The sequence below is a fragment of the Rhineura floridana genome, chromosome 5 (assembly GCF_030035675.1).
Source record: "Rhineura floridana isolate rRhiFlo1 chromosome 5, rRhiFlo1.hap2, whole genome shotgun sequence".
NCBI lineage: Eukaryota > Metazoa > Chordata > Lepidosauria > Squamata > Rhineuridae > Rhineura > Rhineura floridana.
Genome location: NC_084484.1, coordinates 179,746,229 through 179,761,610, shown reverse-complemented (window position 1 = coordinate 179,761,610; position 15,382 = coordinate 179,746,229). Strand labels below are relative to the sequence as shown.

At 43.0% G+C, this 15,382-nt stretch overlaps 1 protein-coding gene across 6 annotated transcripts in view; it reads right to left on the bottom strand.

Annotated features, from left to right (window-relative positions):
• RSF1 (remodeling and spacing factor 1) overlaps positions 1-15,335 on the bottom strand; it is a 68,662-nt gene extending 53,327 nt beyond the window's left edge. For all 6 annotated transcript variants that reach the window (XR_009762921.1, XM_061629006.1, XM_061629003.1 and 3 more), the window contains exon 1: positions 14,891-15,335. Coding sequence is in view for 5 of the 6 variants with exons in the window: in XM_061629006.1 (XP_061484990.1) it covers positions 14,891-15,227 (337 nt within the window). In the remaining variant the exon portion in view is untranslated. The remainder of the gene's footprint in view (positions 1-14,890) is intronic.
• Between the last annotated feature and the right edge of the window lie 47 nt (positions 15,336-15,382).

Genomic DNA, 15,382 nt, shown 5'->3' with positions numbered 1-15,382 from the left:
AAGAACTCAAGGATCTAGCGCAGAAGTGGAGAACCTTGGGCTGTCTAGATGTTGCTGAACTGCAACTCCCATCAGCCTCAGCAAGCATGGCCAATGGCCAGGGATGATGAGAGATGGAGTTCAGCAACAAACAGAGTGCCAAAGGTTCCCCATCCCTGATCCACTGGATCTATACAGGGGAAGACTTTATATGATAATGACACCTTGAAGAGGGGTAGAAGCTACTAGGCAGCCAGTGCAGTTCTTTCAGCACAGGTGTGGAGGGGGAGGCAGCCACTCCATTCAGTATCCTGGCCACCAAATTCTGTACCAGTTGCAGCTTCCGAAAGAACCGTGAGGGCAGCCCCCACATATAGCTCATGACAGTATTCCCTATCTATTAGACTGTGTCACAGTCTAGTTGCAGGGCAGTACAGATAATCATCAAGAGTAGTGGATGGAAGAGTGCCTTTTCATACACCAGCTAGAGGGGGTGTGGTGACATTTAAAGCAGGAATAGAATGAGTCTTTACTGAATATTAACTGAAGCAGGAGAAGAGTTCCAAATGACAATCAAATAATTTTAGATGAATATCTGATTTTAACTCTAGAGCAGGGGTCCGTGAGGTTCATGCAGGGTGGCCCGCAGCATGTTCACATTAAATATTCACATGGATTTTTAACTGTATTTTTATTGCTTTTTAAAATTTCTTACATTGTATTTTACCGTATTACAATTTGAATGCTGGACAAAATGGACCACTGGCCTAGTCCAGCAGGCTCTTCAGATGTTCTTAACATCTGGAAGGCACCAGGCTGGCAAAACACTCTTATTCAAGGGGTAGGCATACATCTCAAATTGCACCAAGATCTAGCGCCTGCAGCTTGGTAGATATTAAAGATTTCAGCACCTATGCCACTGTTTGCTGCAGCCTACTCTGACACAGGTAACTAAACTAGACAACAGACAGACAGAACCCTTTGGGGGTGTGCCCTAGTGATGTCATAGGGGCATGTCTGAGTGATGTCATGGGGTGTGCCCTAGTGATGCCATGGGGGCATGCCTGAATGCTGTCATGGGGTGGGCCCAAGTGATGTCAAGGGGCAGGCCCAAGTGATGTCATGAAGCATGATACATTAAGCATCAACCACAGTTGCTTGACGCATACAATTCAAACAAAAACATTTCTCTGATTGGAAATTAAGATAGAAATCTTAGCTAAAAGATGGAACCTGGGTAGGGAACATTTGATCTAGCCAACTTGCTTCTGGCAAAAAGGGTTTTAAGTGCCCTCAGGCCTGGCTAGTCACCAGAAGGCCATTGTAAGAAGAAAGGAGCCTAGTGTTGTAGAAATGTTAGATGGGAGCACTCAGGAGTAAAGATGGATGCCCCCGAAGGATGCAATTCTAAACACACATACTAAGGGACTTAGCCCCATAGAACTCAATAGGACTTACTTCTCAGTAGATATGGTCTGGATTGTGCTGTTTGTAAAGCTTGACTAGGGATCCTCTGCAAAAATATCCACATCCAAGTAGTGTTGGCAAACCCCTGTCTGGAATGCCCTGCCCGTACATTTTAACATGGCTGCTCTAAATTTCTTTACAGATTTGACCCTTCACTTCAGAAAGAGGTCTGAGAAATGAGTAAGAGTAAGAAGATTCTCTACTCTTTTCTGTCTTCCCTGTGGGCTGCTATAAACTCACTTTGACAGCCAACCCAATTCCAGTGAATAATAATCGACAGAGAGAAAACACACATAGTTTTGTCTACCTTCATAGGCAGCAGCTTGGGAACAACTACTGCAGCCATGCTGCCCAATATGTATCTCTTTTACCACTATTGGGCAAGAAACAAATCATTATGCAAACAACAAGGTGCATCATAAGAGGGTTTAAGGAGGTTGAGCTGAGCCCATGGAACCACTGTTGTTGCTTCTATGGATGAAAGGGAGTGAGGATAAAGGTAAATGAAATGCAAATAGAAAAAGAAAAAAGACAGAGTAATGATTTCCTAAATGCAATACCATACCAACTACAACAAGATTCCTATGAGTAAGGCAGAAACTCAGCATCCCACAACCAGTCAGGATTCATAACCAAAAACCAAAACTAAAAAAATCCTGGCAGCCAGTCAGCCAAGGTCACCAAAATCCCCATGCAGCAAAACCTGACACGGGGACTGCAGTTAGTGCAGAATGCTGTGGCATGATTGCTGACAGTTAGTGCAGAATGCTGTGGCATGATTGCTGACATCAGTGAGAACCTATCAGCACATAATACCTCTGCTCTGAAATTTGCACTGGTTGCTGATTTGCTACCAGGCCAAGTTCAAGGTGTGTTTTCCATTTTAAAGGTGCCACATAGTACTTGGTCTGCTCATGTAAGAAATCAGTCCTTAAGTGTGGCAGCACCTACACTCTGGAACTCCCTGCCTATTGACATTAGCAGATGCCTTCATTGGACTCTTTTTGGCACCTGTCAAAACATTTTTGTTTAGGCAAGCCTACTCAGGCATGCAAAAACGATTATGTTTTTATCTATTTTTAACTCATTGTTGGTTTTATTATTTTGAATATTTTTAAATATCTATCTTGAACTGTTTTTGCCAATAATTTTATTGTTTTAATTCTTTCTGTAAACTGCTTTGATATTTTTTACAATAAAGTGGTATATAAATATTGTAATTAAAATACATAAATAAATTTTGGAGTAACTGTGGCCCTTGGGTCTCTTTCCATTTTGAGGAACAAAGGAATCTCCCTGATACCTACTCAGGCCATTTGGTGCCATCTGGCTGAGTACTGATGACATGGACTAGCATTGGCTCTCCAGGATTCCAGGTAATATAGTCTTTTCCAGAAATTGAATTTTGGACCTTTGCATGCAAAGAATATGCCCTAATACTACCCTTCCCTGTTTTAAAAAAAATATTTAAAATTGTTCTTTTCAATTCACTAATTAATGCATATCATACCTAGTGCAGATCCACACCATTCATTTAAAGCACATTCAACACATATTTGAAGCACATGAATCACACCACAGAATCATGGAAACTGTAGTTTGTTAAGGGCGGTGGGAACTGTAACTGTTAGGGGGAAACTATACTACCCAGAATTCTTTAGGTGAAGTCATGTGTTTTAAACACAAGTTAGATGTGCTTTAAACGTATTGTGTGGATCTACTTAATAAACTTTGCCTGCATGTAAGTCGTTTTAATTAATTTTTTAAAATGGAAATGAGCTATAAGGTTTACTGGGTGACCATGGGCTACTCACCATCTCTCAGCCTAATCTGCCCCTCAGGATGAAAACAACAAAGGGGAACCATGAACACCCCAAGCAAGAAGGGCACACTGAAAATATAGAGGAAGTAATACAGTACAACCATAGTGTGAAATCAGACACTTATCAGGACATAGTACTGTATGAAGAAATATTTACCGTATATTCCGGCGTACAAGACGACTGGGCGTATAAGACGACCCCCAACTTTTGAGAAGATTTTCCTGGGTTAAAAAGTCATCTTATATGCCGGAATAACAGCTCCCCAACCACAGCCACAACTCTTCAACCCGCTTGCCCCCATAGCAACCCGCCCCCAGCCGCAAGAAAGACCCTGATTCCCGTTTAAAAAGCCAGCGTCCCTCTCCCCTTTCTTCCCTGCGTGGCCAGCGCCCCCTCGCCCCATAGCCCGCACCGACCTTTGTCCACCAAGAAGTGGATGTCGCTGAGCACCTCGTTCTTGAAGAGGAAGGCGAAGCGCTCCTGCACCGTTGGCTTCGTCGCCTGCCAGTTGTAGGCCGGCTCCTGCGGCACCAGCAGGCCGGAGGCGGCGGCGGCGGGCGCCGAGGAGGAGGCTGCAGGGGCAGCTGTTGGCAGCGGGTTCCCGCCTCCACCGCCTCCCGCTGCTGCTGCTGCTGCCGCCGCCCGGTGGTTGTGCGTCAGCGGAGGCGCCGGCGCGGCCTGCAGTGGCGAGAGGCCCGCCGTTGGCTGCCCGAGGAGGAGCAGCCGTCGCCGCCACGGCCCCGTCGCTCACCTGAGCAGCCGCGGGCGGAGGAGCAGCAGCAGCAGCGGGAGGCGGCGCAGGCGAGGCCGCCACGGAGGAGAAGGATGCAGGGAGGCTGCTGGTGCTGCTGCTCCCCACCCTGGCCGCCATTTTGCGGCGGAGGAGGCCGCGCAGGAGATGGCGGGGACGGAGGAGCAATGGGGATTCCCCTCAGGGGAGGGGACGCCGGGCCAGGCTGCAAGCAGGAGAAATACTATATTCCGGCGTATAAGACGACCCCCGACTTTCGTGAAGATTTTCCTGGGTTAAAAAGTCGTCTTATACGCCGGAATATACGGTATATAAGCATGACTATCAAATATGATTATTTACACAACCTGTGAAGATATTTATAGTGCAATTCTACATTTCCTGCATGGACAGCCATCTGTCAGGAATGCTTTGATTTGGATTCCTGCACTGAGCAGGGGGGTGGCCTTGATGGCTTTATAGGCCCCTTCCAACTCTACTATTCTATGATTCTATGATTTGTTTACTCAGAAGCAAGTCCCAATGTATTCAGTGGGGCTTACTCAATCAGGGAAGCATGCAGAAAACTGCAATCTCAAGTGATGAACTTCATTCACGCAACCCAAAATTCAGAATCATGCCACTTTAAGCTGTTTTGCAACTGTTTATCCTTGTTTTTATGGTTATTGGATTTTAAAGGGATTTATTTCTTATTGTGAGCTGCCTTGGTTTCCAGTCTGCAACCCTACCTCACAGGGTTGTTGGAAAGATTCCACACACACACAGTGAAGATATAAAAATACATACACCTCATATAATATTATTATTATTATTGTCTTTATTTATACCCCGCCATCCTTCCAAAACTGGAACTCGCGGCGGCTTCCAGATAAAAAACACATATAATTAAAACATACAGAGTCTAGCTTAAAATAAAATTAAACTAATTCCAATATTAAAACCATTCATACTTATCGCTAAAAGAGAATCAAAAAACCAGTTTAAAAATGGAGGAATTAGGCATTAGCAATGCAGTTCCCGTCAAGCCCTATCTTTAGCAGCCGTCAATACCAAAGGCTTGTTGGAATAGAAAGGTCTTTGCTTGACGCCGGAAGGACTGCAAGGAGGGGGTCATTCTTACATCCCTAGGAAGGGAATTCCAAAGCCTAGCGGCAGCCACCGAAAAGGCCCTATCATAGTTTATTGATAGCCCATAATAGTTTGTTGTCAAAGCCAGTTGGTCAACGCAGAACATTAAAAAAAATCAGTATTAGTTTCCTACATAATAAAAGCAGTGATACCTATGTAAAATGGAAATGGACTGCCTTCAAGTCAATCCCGATTTATGGCTACCCTATGAATAGGGTTTTCATGGTAAGCGGTATTCAGAGGGGGTTTACCATTGCCTTCCTCTGAGGCTGAGAGGCAGTGACTGACCCAAGGTTACCCAGTGAGCTGTGTGGGGATTCGAACCCTGGTCTCCCAGGTCATAGTCCAACACCTTAACCACTACACCACACTGGATCTCAAGCCCTGCCTATGTAAGCCCTGCCTAATTGCTTTAAAAATAGGATTGGAGGGAAGGAGAAAGATTTACAACACAAACACAATCCTTTCACTCAAAAGTAAGTCCTACTGAATTCAATGGGGTTTACTCTGGGTATGTGGGATTAGCATTGCAGCTTTACTCCCAGAAAAGTACTGGATTAAAGCTTCATATTGGGAAGGTTTTCAAAACAGTGCCCTCTTCAACAGCCCAGAAAAATTTAAACTTGTTTGACTCCTACATACAAGTGAGAAAAATACTGAAAGCTATATGCTTACTCAATTGATGAGATTTTCAGAAACAGAGGAAAAAACAAGTTTTCTGAGTTGCAAAGGGCTCTAGATACTGCCTTATCAATCACAACCCTGACTTCACTTATTGGCTACAAACCTGAAAGGGTGGGATTAGAGCAGCCAGCTATGAGCTCATTTAACTGAAGTTGCAGGGAGGAGTGGCTGATGTTTTGGTTTATATCTTGGGAACCAGGCCACCTAGAAACTTAATGTTTTTTTAAAAAAATGAAAGCTGAGAGTCCAGATATTTTAAACGACTTTAAAAATAAGTTGTCCTAATAAGACTGCTCATGCACACAACTCATCCACAGTTAAGATTTTATAAATCTGGAAGAGCACCGCAATGCAGATGTGCATCTAGGATCCACTAAACTGACTGAATAACTATTTTGAGTTGGACATGAATGTGCATCACCATCTGGAGTCAGAAGTAGTTATGCATGACTAGATCTAGACTGGGACCTGGTATGTATATTTTAGAGGTCACAACATTAAAACATTCACACAGAATCTATTGTGAGAAAGTCCCAAATGGAAAAAGACATGAAGGAGAGATCACGGGAATGGCTAGGATGAAACAAAGCAACCTTTGGCAACCTGGCGCCCTCCAGATTTATTTATTTTATTTATTTATTTCATTAAACTTATAGACCGCCCCATAGCCGAAGTTCTCCCATCATCCCTGACCAATGGCCATGCTGACTAGGGTTGACTGTAGTTGTAATTCAAAACATCTGCAGGGCACCAGACTGGGTAAGGCTGAAATATTTGAAATATACAGTAGTAAAACTACTAACAAAACTAACAACTGATACAATGCCCACATGTCCATGTGGAAAACGAGGAAATTAAGAAAGGGGCTGGAGGAAGTGAAGTTTTTAAAAACAGACTGATTATTCAATTTCTAAAGATTCAATTAAGATCCCTGTGAAACGCCAGCCAGATTTTGTTTCGTCATTGCTCTTCTAATAATAAAAAGCAATAGAACCAAAGCTACAATAGTGCACTGTGATTTGAGTAAGGGGAGTGCTAAAAAGGGCTTGCATGGCAGATATGCAAAGAAAAAAAATCTTCCCTGCTCCTTACAATTTGCTTCGGAATGGCTTTAAGCCCATTCATTCACGGGGAAGTCTGGCACACAAGTAGGTCTTTGGCATAGTCATGTGTAAAATCAGATCTGGAGCGCAAGCTAACACTCTAAAAATATTTTCATTCATGGTCGAGAGTCGGTGCTTAATTAACATCGGTAACAGCTACTAAGCTATTGGCAAAACACAACGGGGCAGTGACTGGATATGTTTTCCTCCAAAAATAAAATGCTACCGGAGGTAGAGATTCATTTCCTGCACATGCATGCCGGTCATTAAATACAAGTGTGCTGCCCTCATGCCGCAAATGGAGGACCTGCTGAGGGAAAATACACATGCTTATGAACACAATCACCAGCTCCCAATTTGCACAGTATTACCTTGACAAATCACCCCGAGCCCCTCCATTACTACCTGATATTTTTCTACAAAACCCTGTACAGTGAATAAATATAGTTTTCTAGAAAATTTTAAACCTGAGCTTTCATCATTGTTGGGGAACCCGGAAAACTGCAAACCGTTTAACGGCCTGCTACACACCAACAGGGATGGGCAAATCTGCCAATTTTGGTTTTTCTTAGTGTCTCATTTTTCCAACCCTAAGTTTAATTCACCACATTTCTGCATCACTACAGCTTCAACATTTTAGTGTGCATTTCTCCCAATATCCACATTAGGCAATTTTGCCTAATATACACATTTTGCAAGCAATTTTCCTAATCTAATGTATTTTATGCAGCTTCCCCTAATAATGCACTTTTGTACACTTTTCTTGGCTGGGGAATTGCATAACAAAATTCAGTGAAGTGGAAATTTCAAAAGATTGCTGCATTTTGGTTCCCTATTGCTTTGGGAAGTTAAAATTAGGTAGGTTCATAAAATGTAAAATGAACTGAATCCCCCCCCCCAAATCCCACAGCTAAAATACAAGGGCACAATCCAATCTACTCTATGAGTGGTACAGATGTTTAGTTTTTAAGAATTAAATCTATTTATTCTAGGTCAATTCTAAGTCACCTAGCTCTGTTATGGCTAACTGCTTGGCTGTATCCGCGCTGTGGCTGGTGGAGTAAAAGCTCCCAAGTTCCAGCCCTGTTGCAGGCGAGGCTGTATCATCACTCACTGGTCAGGCACATGTTTCACATGCAGAAGGTCCCAGGTTCAATCTCCAGTTAAAATTATCTCAGGTACCAAGACTGGGAAAGACCCTTGTGTGAGAATCCACAGAGCCATTACCAATTAGAATAGACTAGATGTACTGGAGTAGATGTACACATAGTGACCGGGATAAGTCAGCTTTCCATGTTGCAATGTGAAGAGTAACAATTCCAAAAGTATAAAGGTAACATCTGTGGTCTCAGAGATGCCTTTCTTAGAATAGGCATGTCATAGTGTTACATGATGAGGAAAGGCCTTCAGACAAATGCACAACATAACCCTATGCATCTTTATTCAGAAGTATGGCCCACTGTGCTCAGTGGGGCTTGAAGTCATGCCAAGCTCTGACCTGGTGCCAAACACTGAGTCCTCGGAGAACGAACCAGACTCTCCACAGATTAAGGACCTTGAGGATCAGGCAGAGTCTTCTGGAACCATCTTATCAGGAAGTACGCTCCGCACGACATAGGAAGCGGACCTTTAGCGTTGTGGCACCAACACTTTAAAATTCCCTCCCCTTAAATATTAGACAGCAACCATCTCTGTTATCTTTTCAGCACCTACTGAAGACCTTCCTCTTTCAACAAGCCTTTTAAAAGTAGAGGCCTTATCCCAGTCTGCATCTGTGCTGGAATTGCTTTTTAAGATGTTTTTTAAATTGTTTTTTTTTAAGATGTTTTGTTTTCATGTTTTTAAAGATGTTTTCTTTTAATCTGTTTCCAAGTCTTTTGTTTTTAAAGTGCTTGTAGTGTTTTTGTTTGTTGCCCTGGGCTCCTTCAGCGAGGAAGGGCGGGGTATAAATTTAATAAATAAATAAAAATAAAATCAGTGCTGAGGATCCCCTTGAGAGGACCTCTGGTGGGAGACCTGCTGAAGAACCCAAGGAATTGGAGCTACCCCAGGTCCTCATTAACACCAGTGGCCAGGCAAAAGAGCAACAACATAATACATGTCTACAGACCCAGGATCATCATGAAGCTCATGCATAAGGGATCTACTTGTGAGCAAGTGGTTTACTCAGGAGTAAGCAATCCCTAAAACTCTCTACTACCAGCAACTGTGGTTAGGGTGTGGTCTAGGAGGCCACACTTTATAAGTTTTCCTCTTGAGCCTTCCAGTTGAAGGGGACAATACGGGTTTCCGGCTCATTATTCTAGTGCCCTTCCCTTGCAACTCCCTGTGATAACTGACCTTGCTGGTAGACCGATGCTGATACTCTGTGCTAGACCTTGGCTTGTTGAGACTATGTTGCACCTTGAAAGCCGGCTTCTGTTGTGCAAGTGCTTTAGTACTGTAAAAGGCTTTTCTTGCACTGAGACCCAAGCCACTGAAGGCACTGCCTGGAGCACAACAGCTGCTTTCTGGTTAAACGTATTTAAAAGGTGGCATCTCTCCCCAACCTCCCCCACTGTGCTGGATCTAAAGTAGAAATCTACAAAAGCCCTTGCAGGATACAAGGGAGGGGGAACTCACTGCATATCATATGCTTCATCCTCACTATGGTGTGTGAAAGTTTGTCTGGGGCTCACCGAACTGAATGCTTGCCTATACAAATCCTCCACAAACAAAATTAAAGGACAGGGATGAGTACCCTACCCTTTCCCACAACCTACTATGTTGAAAATAGGTCGACACCTTTGGGTATGAAAAAAGCACACAATCCATTGAGCCTTCACCTGTAGTCTGAAGCTGTTCAACTCAAGACATCAGTTTACCACCTCAGCAAGAATTAGGCCAGACGCTACTTATCACAGAACTACAGAGCTGGAAGGGACCTTATGAACTGTTTGATCAAAACATTTGCAAAATGGTGAACACATAATTATAGTTATTTACGTAGCACCATCAGTATGAGCAAATACAGGTCCCTGTCTTGAAAATCTAGGCAAGAAGAGGGGAGATTAGATAGATAGATAGATAGATAGATAGATAGATAGATAGATAGATAGATAGATAGATAGATAGATAGATAGATAGATAGATAGATAGATAGATATAGATATAGATAGATAGATAGATATAGATATAGATAGATAGATAGATAGATATTTAGCAGTTAAAAAAAGAAAACACTGAAAAAACACATTGGAATTACATTCATTAAACCCACAAATGTGAGTGTTTTCATAGAACTCATTTAAAAAGTATTCAATATTTCTGGATTTATTTATGATTAAAAGGATTTGAAAGCTGCTTTTTATTTAGGGGGGGGGAAAGGCCAAAGGAGTTCACGCCATAATAAAAAACAAACACAAGGCAAACAATTGACAATAAAATCAATAGGAAAATATTATCTTGTCACCAAGAGCTACAGGGACCATCACTAATGGTCAGGGAATGCCTTGGTAAACAAATGTGTCTTCAGTTGCAGGCAGAAACACCCCCTTAGTTCATGTCTGCCTGATCTCAGCAGAAAGAATATTCCACATGATACGCATTACCATGAAGGCCCTCCTCTGCCCCGCCACCAGATAAGACTTCTACAGGTTGTGGCAGTCAAGAGGACATTGTCAGACTGCAGAGATCCATATTAAATATTTATTTATTTATTATTTGATTTATATCCTGCCCTTCCTCCCAGCAGGAGCCCAGGGCGGCACTTACTACAGTACATAGTTCGCAAACTAAATCACATAATCAAGTCACAATTGCTCAACTCTACAAGGTTTGTTTTATTGTTTTATGCCATTATTTGTATTATTTTAAATTGTTTTTTAGTATTTTAAGTGCCTGTTTCATGGTTTTAAGGTTGCGTATAGTTTAACTGTATTTTAATTGTATGCTTTTGTATGCTTTTAACTACATGTAGTTTTATTTGTAAGCCGCCCTGAGTTCCAGTTTGGAAAAAGGGCAGGGTAAAAATAAAGTTTCATTCATTCATTCATTCAACTATCACTCTTTTCAGAGCTTCTTTGAAAATACTTTTATTAGTTTAAAATAAAAAATGTAATAAGATAAAAGTGAGTGCGGGATAGAATACCTATGTTCCTACATGTTCATGGCCCTTCTCCCTGGATTCAGAGGCATATGACAGAGCTGGTGCCAATTTTCCAAATTGCTGCAGTCAGCCATCCCCAAAGCATAGCCCACATGCAGGTAAGGCCCCCTCAACACGGTTGGGTTGCATGTGTGTGGAAATCTTGTATGCTGTTTGCAAACAGAGTGAAGAGTAGACAGCAAAGCTTTGAGAGCAACATGGTGCTCTTCAGATGTTGTGGATTATGACTCCCATCAGCCCCAGCCTGCATGGCCAAAGGTCAGGAATAACAGGAGTTGTAGTCCACAATATTTGGAAGACTCTACACTGGCTACCCCTGGCATAAAGGGAGTGCAGGGGCTAACAGGTATGTTTAAAAAAGAAAATGTCAAGCTAAAAGTCAAATAAAATTTCCTATAGTTAACAATGTAACTCTCTTGACTTAGTAAAAATAGAGAAGTATCTCTCACAATGATTTGAGCTCTGGGTGTCTGGCTTAACCAGTGCTTAAAACATATTATGACAAAAAATATTACTGTTACATTTATTACCCATCTTTCACCAGCAGGTCCTAGGATGGGTTACAGCAATCTAAAATTCAGTATTAAAAAACTAAATTCCTCTCTCTTCAGGGGAACACATCAAAATTACAAGCAATGGAATGAATTGTTTAGGGAAATTGTGACACTTCCTCCATTGGTGAGCAGCTTCAACAGTCTTCCTATATAATAAATCCTACCACCCAAGTGCAATAAGCTTGCCTATCAGGGAATTTAGAATTTTATAAACACACACACACACAAAAGGAGTGTCTTGTGTCATCTCAAACACTAAGATTATTGTAGCGTAAGTTTTCATGAAGCCCACTTCATCAGATGCATAAATATTATCTACAACTGGCAGATTCTATAAACACATACATGAAGTACAGCAACACTTGTAAAAGTGAGTTCAGTATGTACATATGTGACACTTCCATGTGAAGCTCAAATGCATATATGGCAAGTATAGTGGCAATTCACAAAAACAATAACTGGCAATAATTTTTAAGACTTGCTCACACATTCCTGTAGTCTCCTGTGTGTTGCCATCTAGAAGGGACTTATCCTCCCATTCTTTGAAAAGCATCATCCTCATCAAAGAGAAGGAATCTGCAGCCCTCCAAATGTTTTTGGACTACAGTTCCCAGCATTGCTGACCACTGGCCGTGTTGCCTGGGCTGATGGGAGCTGGAGCCCATTAAATCTCTGGAGGGCCCAGGATTCACCACTCCAGATCTACATGGATAGCACCATATAAATAATAGCCGGCTTTTTATTACAGAATTATAAATCAATTCCAACATACATGCTGTAAATTGCATACTTTCAGGTTAGATGGGCTAAAACCTCTGAATGAAAGCTCTGAGTGTACAACTACTCATGGTTAAAGTGGGATTTTAACTGGGAACTACCCAGCACCCATTCTTAGAACTTTATCCATTCCACCCCCCTAACCCTGCACTGAATGAGAGCCAAGAGAGAAAGATTCCACAGAGCTTCTTGAAAGATGCTCCATTTCAGATTTTGGCACATCTCCAAAGGATGAACTATAGATATGACTTTTACTCCTTAAAAGTAAAATCTAGTTCTGTTTAATGTGCTAATATAACACAAAGTATTATTCTCTTATTTTATATGAAGAGTTCTTTGTATAAAGCAACAAACAAATGCAATAAATACTAACTGATATTGTGGCAAAAATGGCTGCAAGAAGCTTATAGTCCCACCAACATTTAGATGAACCTTCAGTCCCAACAGCTTCAATACGACCTTCTTCCAAGTGTGCACCCCCCAAAGAATTCTGGAAATGCAGTTCTGCATTAGCCATGTCTAACTTCCGTCATGGAACTACCATTTCCAGGATTCTCCAGGAGTAGAGGTGGACTTTTAAACCAATTAAAGTCTGCACAGTGGATATGCCCTTAGTATTCTGGAGATAACCGTATGTCCACTTGGACAGAGACAGCTGGATAACACAGCCATTTGTTCCTGATACCTGGCAAAAATGAATCAAAGCTATATGAAATATCAACAATCATTTTGCCGTCGCACAAAAATATGCAAATAGAGGCAAAAAAGAACAATTAGGTAACTTCCATAGGCAAGGTTCAGATAAACAACATAGACACTATGCAGTTAACACAAAACTGCATGTTCAAATAAAAAAATCAGCTACTAGATGGAAATCTAAAGAACAGAACATACACAGTTCATCATTTAAAACAATTCTGTATTCACTGTTTAAAATGTGTATCAAAAGCATCTTAACCACATGAAAAATGATGTAATATATACACTTGTATCATACAAAGAACATACCAATAATGAAAACTCTAGAAGCAATACAAAACTATTTCCATTTTTATTGTAAATCACAATTGTGTGCCAGGCAACTTATTCAATTAAAAGAGCTACTTTAAGATTAATTATTTTGTTCACCCATTTTAAAAGCACTATCAACAAAGAAACTAGCCACTCAGAATTTTCAATATTTGGAATACATCAGTAAAATATTAGATTTATTTATTATTTATTTATTATTTGATTTATATCCCGCCCTTCCTCCCAGCAGGAGCCCAGATGAGAACAGCAATACCCTATCCTGTCAATTAGCCTTGTAAATATGTCAACAAGACTTACTAGCCTACAAGGTAGTTTTACTAGCCCGCTGAAGGCTGGCACAGGAGAGAGACAGAGAAGATGATGGAAAAGACACCAGGAAGAACTTCCACAAAAAGAATATTGTAGATGGGAAGTAGGGAACAGCTCCATCAGATCTCAAAAAGGCTTAGCTTAAGGGATATATCCCTTCCTCTATCAATCATCTCTTTCTCACTTAACACACACCCGTGAAATTCTCCTTTTTTATATTGCAAAGGGGTGGACAGGGGTTATTCACCATATTATACAGTGCCAGGATGGAATTTGAAAGGTTCCCTTTAAAATCAGATCTTTCACAGATGCCCAGGAAAACTAGTCCTTACATCCTCTTTCCCAAGTGAAACAAAGCCTAATTTAATATAATTGATTTACATGCATCCCTCTCTTATTACTGTTCATCTTATCTTCCTCTTCCCCTCCGCTAAACTTCTTTTGCAGTCCTTCTGTACTGTATAAATCTAGTTAGGCCCTCGGGCAGACTCGTTTTCTGCTTATGTTAGAGATAGACACGCCACTGACAGCGCTATACAAATTAACAACAAAACCCTCTCTCTTTTTTTCCAGGAACACGCACGCAGCCGCCCACCTTGAGGAAGCAGGAGAGAAAATCAGGAGCCCCCATGCAAGCCTGAGGATGGCGAGGGGGGGGGAAGTAGGTGTCCCGCCCCCTTCTTTCTGCCCCCTACATCCCAGATTGGGGGAGAGGGAGAAGGATGAGGAGGGGGGGATCCCCACACTGTGAGTGGGAGGGGCCTGACATTATGAATTGGGAGGGAGGCTAATTAAGAGTAGAGACCTCTGCAGAGCCCCGCCTCCTTCGAAAGAAAGGGGGTCGAGCCCCCCACCCCCACCTCAAATAGTCCCAAAAGGAAAGTAAAGGAGAGAAGAAAAAGCTTCCCTGCTGTGGGGAAGGACAGGGAGTGAGTGGGTGGGTGGCGGGGTGGGCCTTGTTTTGTAGAGGGGGCGAATAATAAAGGACTTCCTAGGACAGTTTATTATCTATTTCCCCCACACACACTCCTCCTCCTCCTCCTCCTCCCGTTTCAAATCACCGCCTCTTCCCCGCGTCGCGGCTGTGAAGGGAGGAGGATGAGGAGGCCCGTTCCGGAGCCGGCCGCCGCGCTTACCCTGCTCGCCGGGCTCCTGCGGCGGCTGCAGGACTCGCTCCAGCTCCGGAAAGGGCAGCTCGGGCAGGTCGAGGAGGGCTCCGTATCTCTCCAGGAAGGAGCAGACGACGGCGAAGTTGGGCCACGAACCGGGACAGGACGGGCCCTCCGTCGGCGGGGCGGCAGGCGGGGGAGGAGGAGGAGGAGGGGATGGGGGAGCCGCAGCCGCAGCCGCCATCTTGGAACCTGAGAGGATGGATGGAGAAGGAGAAGGGGGGGGAGGTGCGGAAGGAAGGCTGACAGGCCGGAAGGGGGCGCTGTGGCGGAGGCGCTCAGCCCCGCTCGGCCATCCCGCCATGCAGCGCGGGAGAACACGAGACGCGACCTCAGGAACACGAAGGGCGAGAAGGGGAAGAGCGGCTCTCGGCAGCGTGTTCTGGGAACCTCTAGGAAGCCTTCTTGTCGTTTGTCCTTCCTGTCACTGATTGACACAGGAACCAAAACGAGGCTACG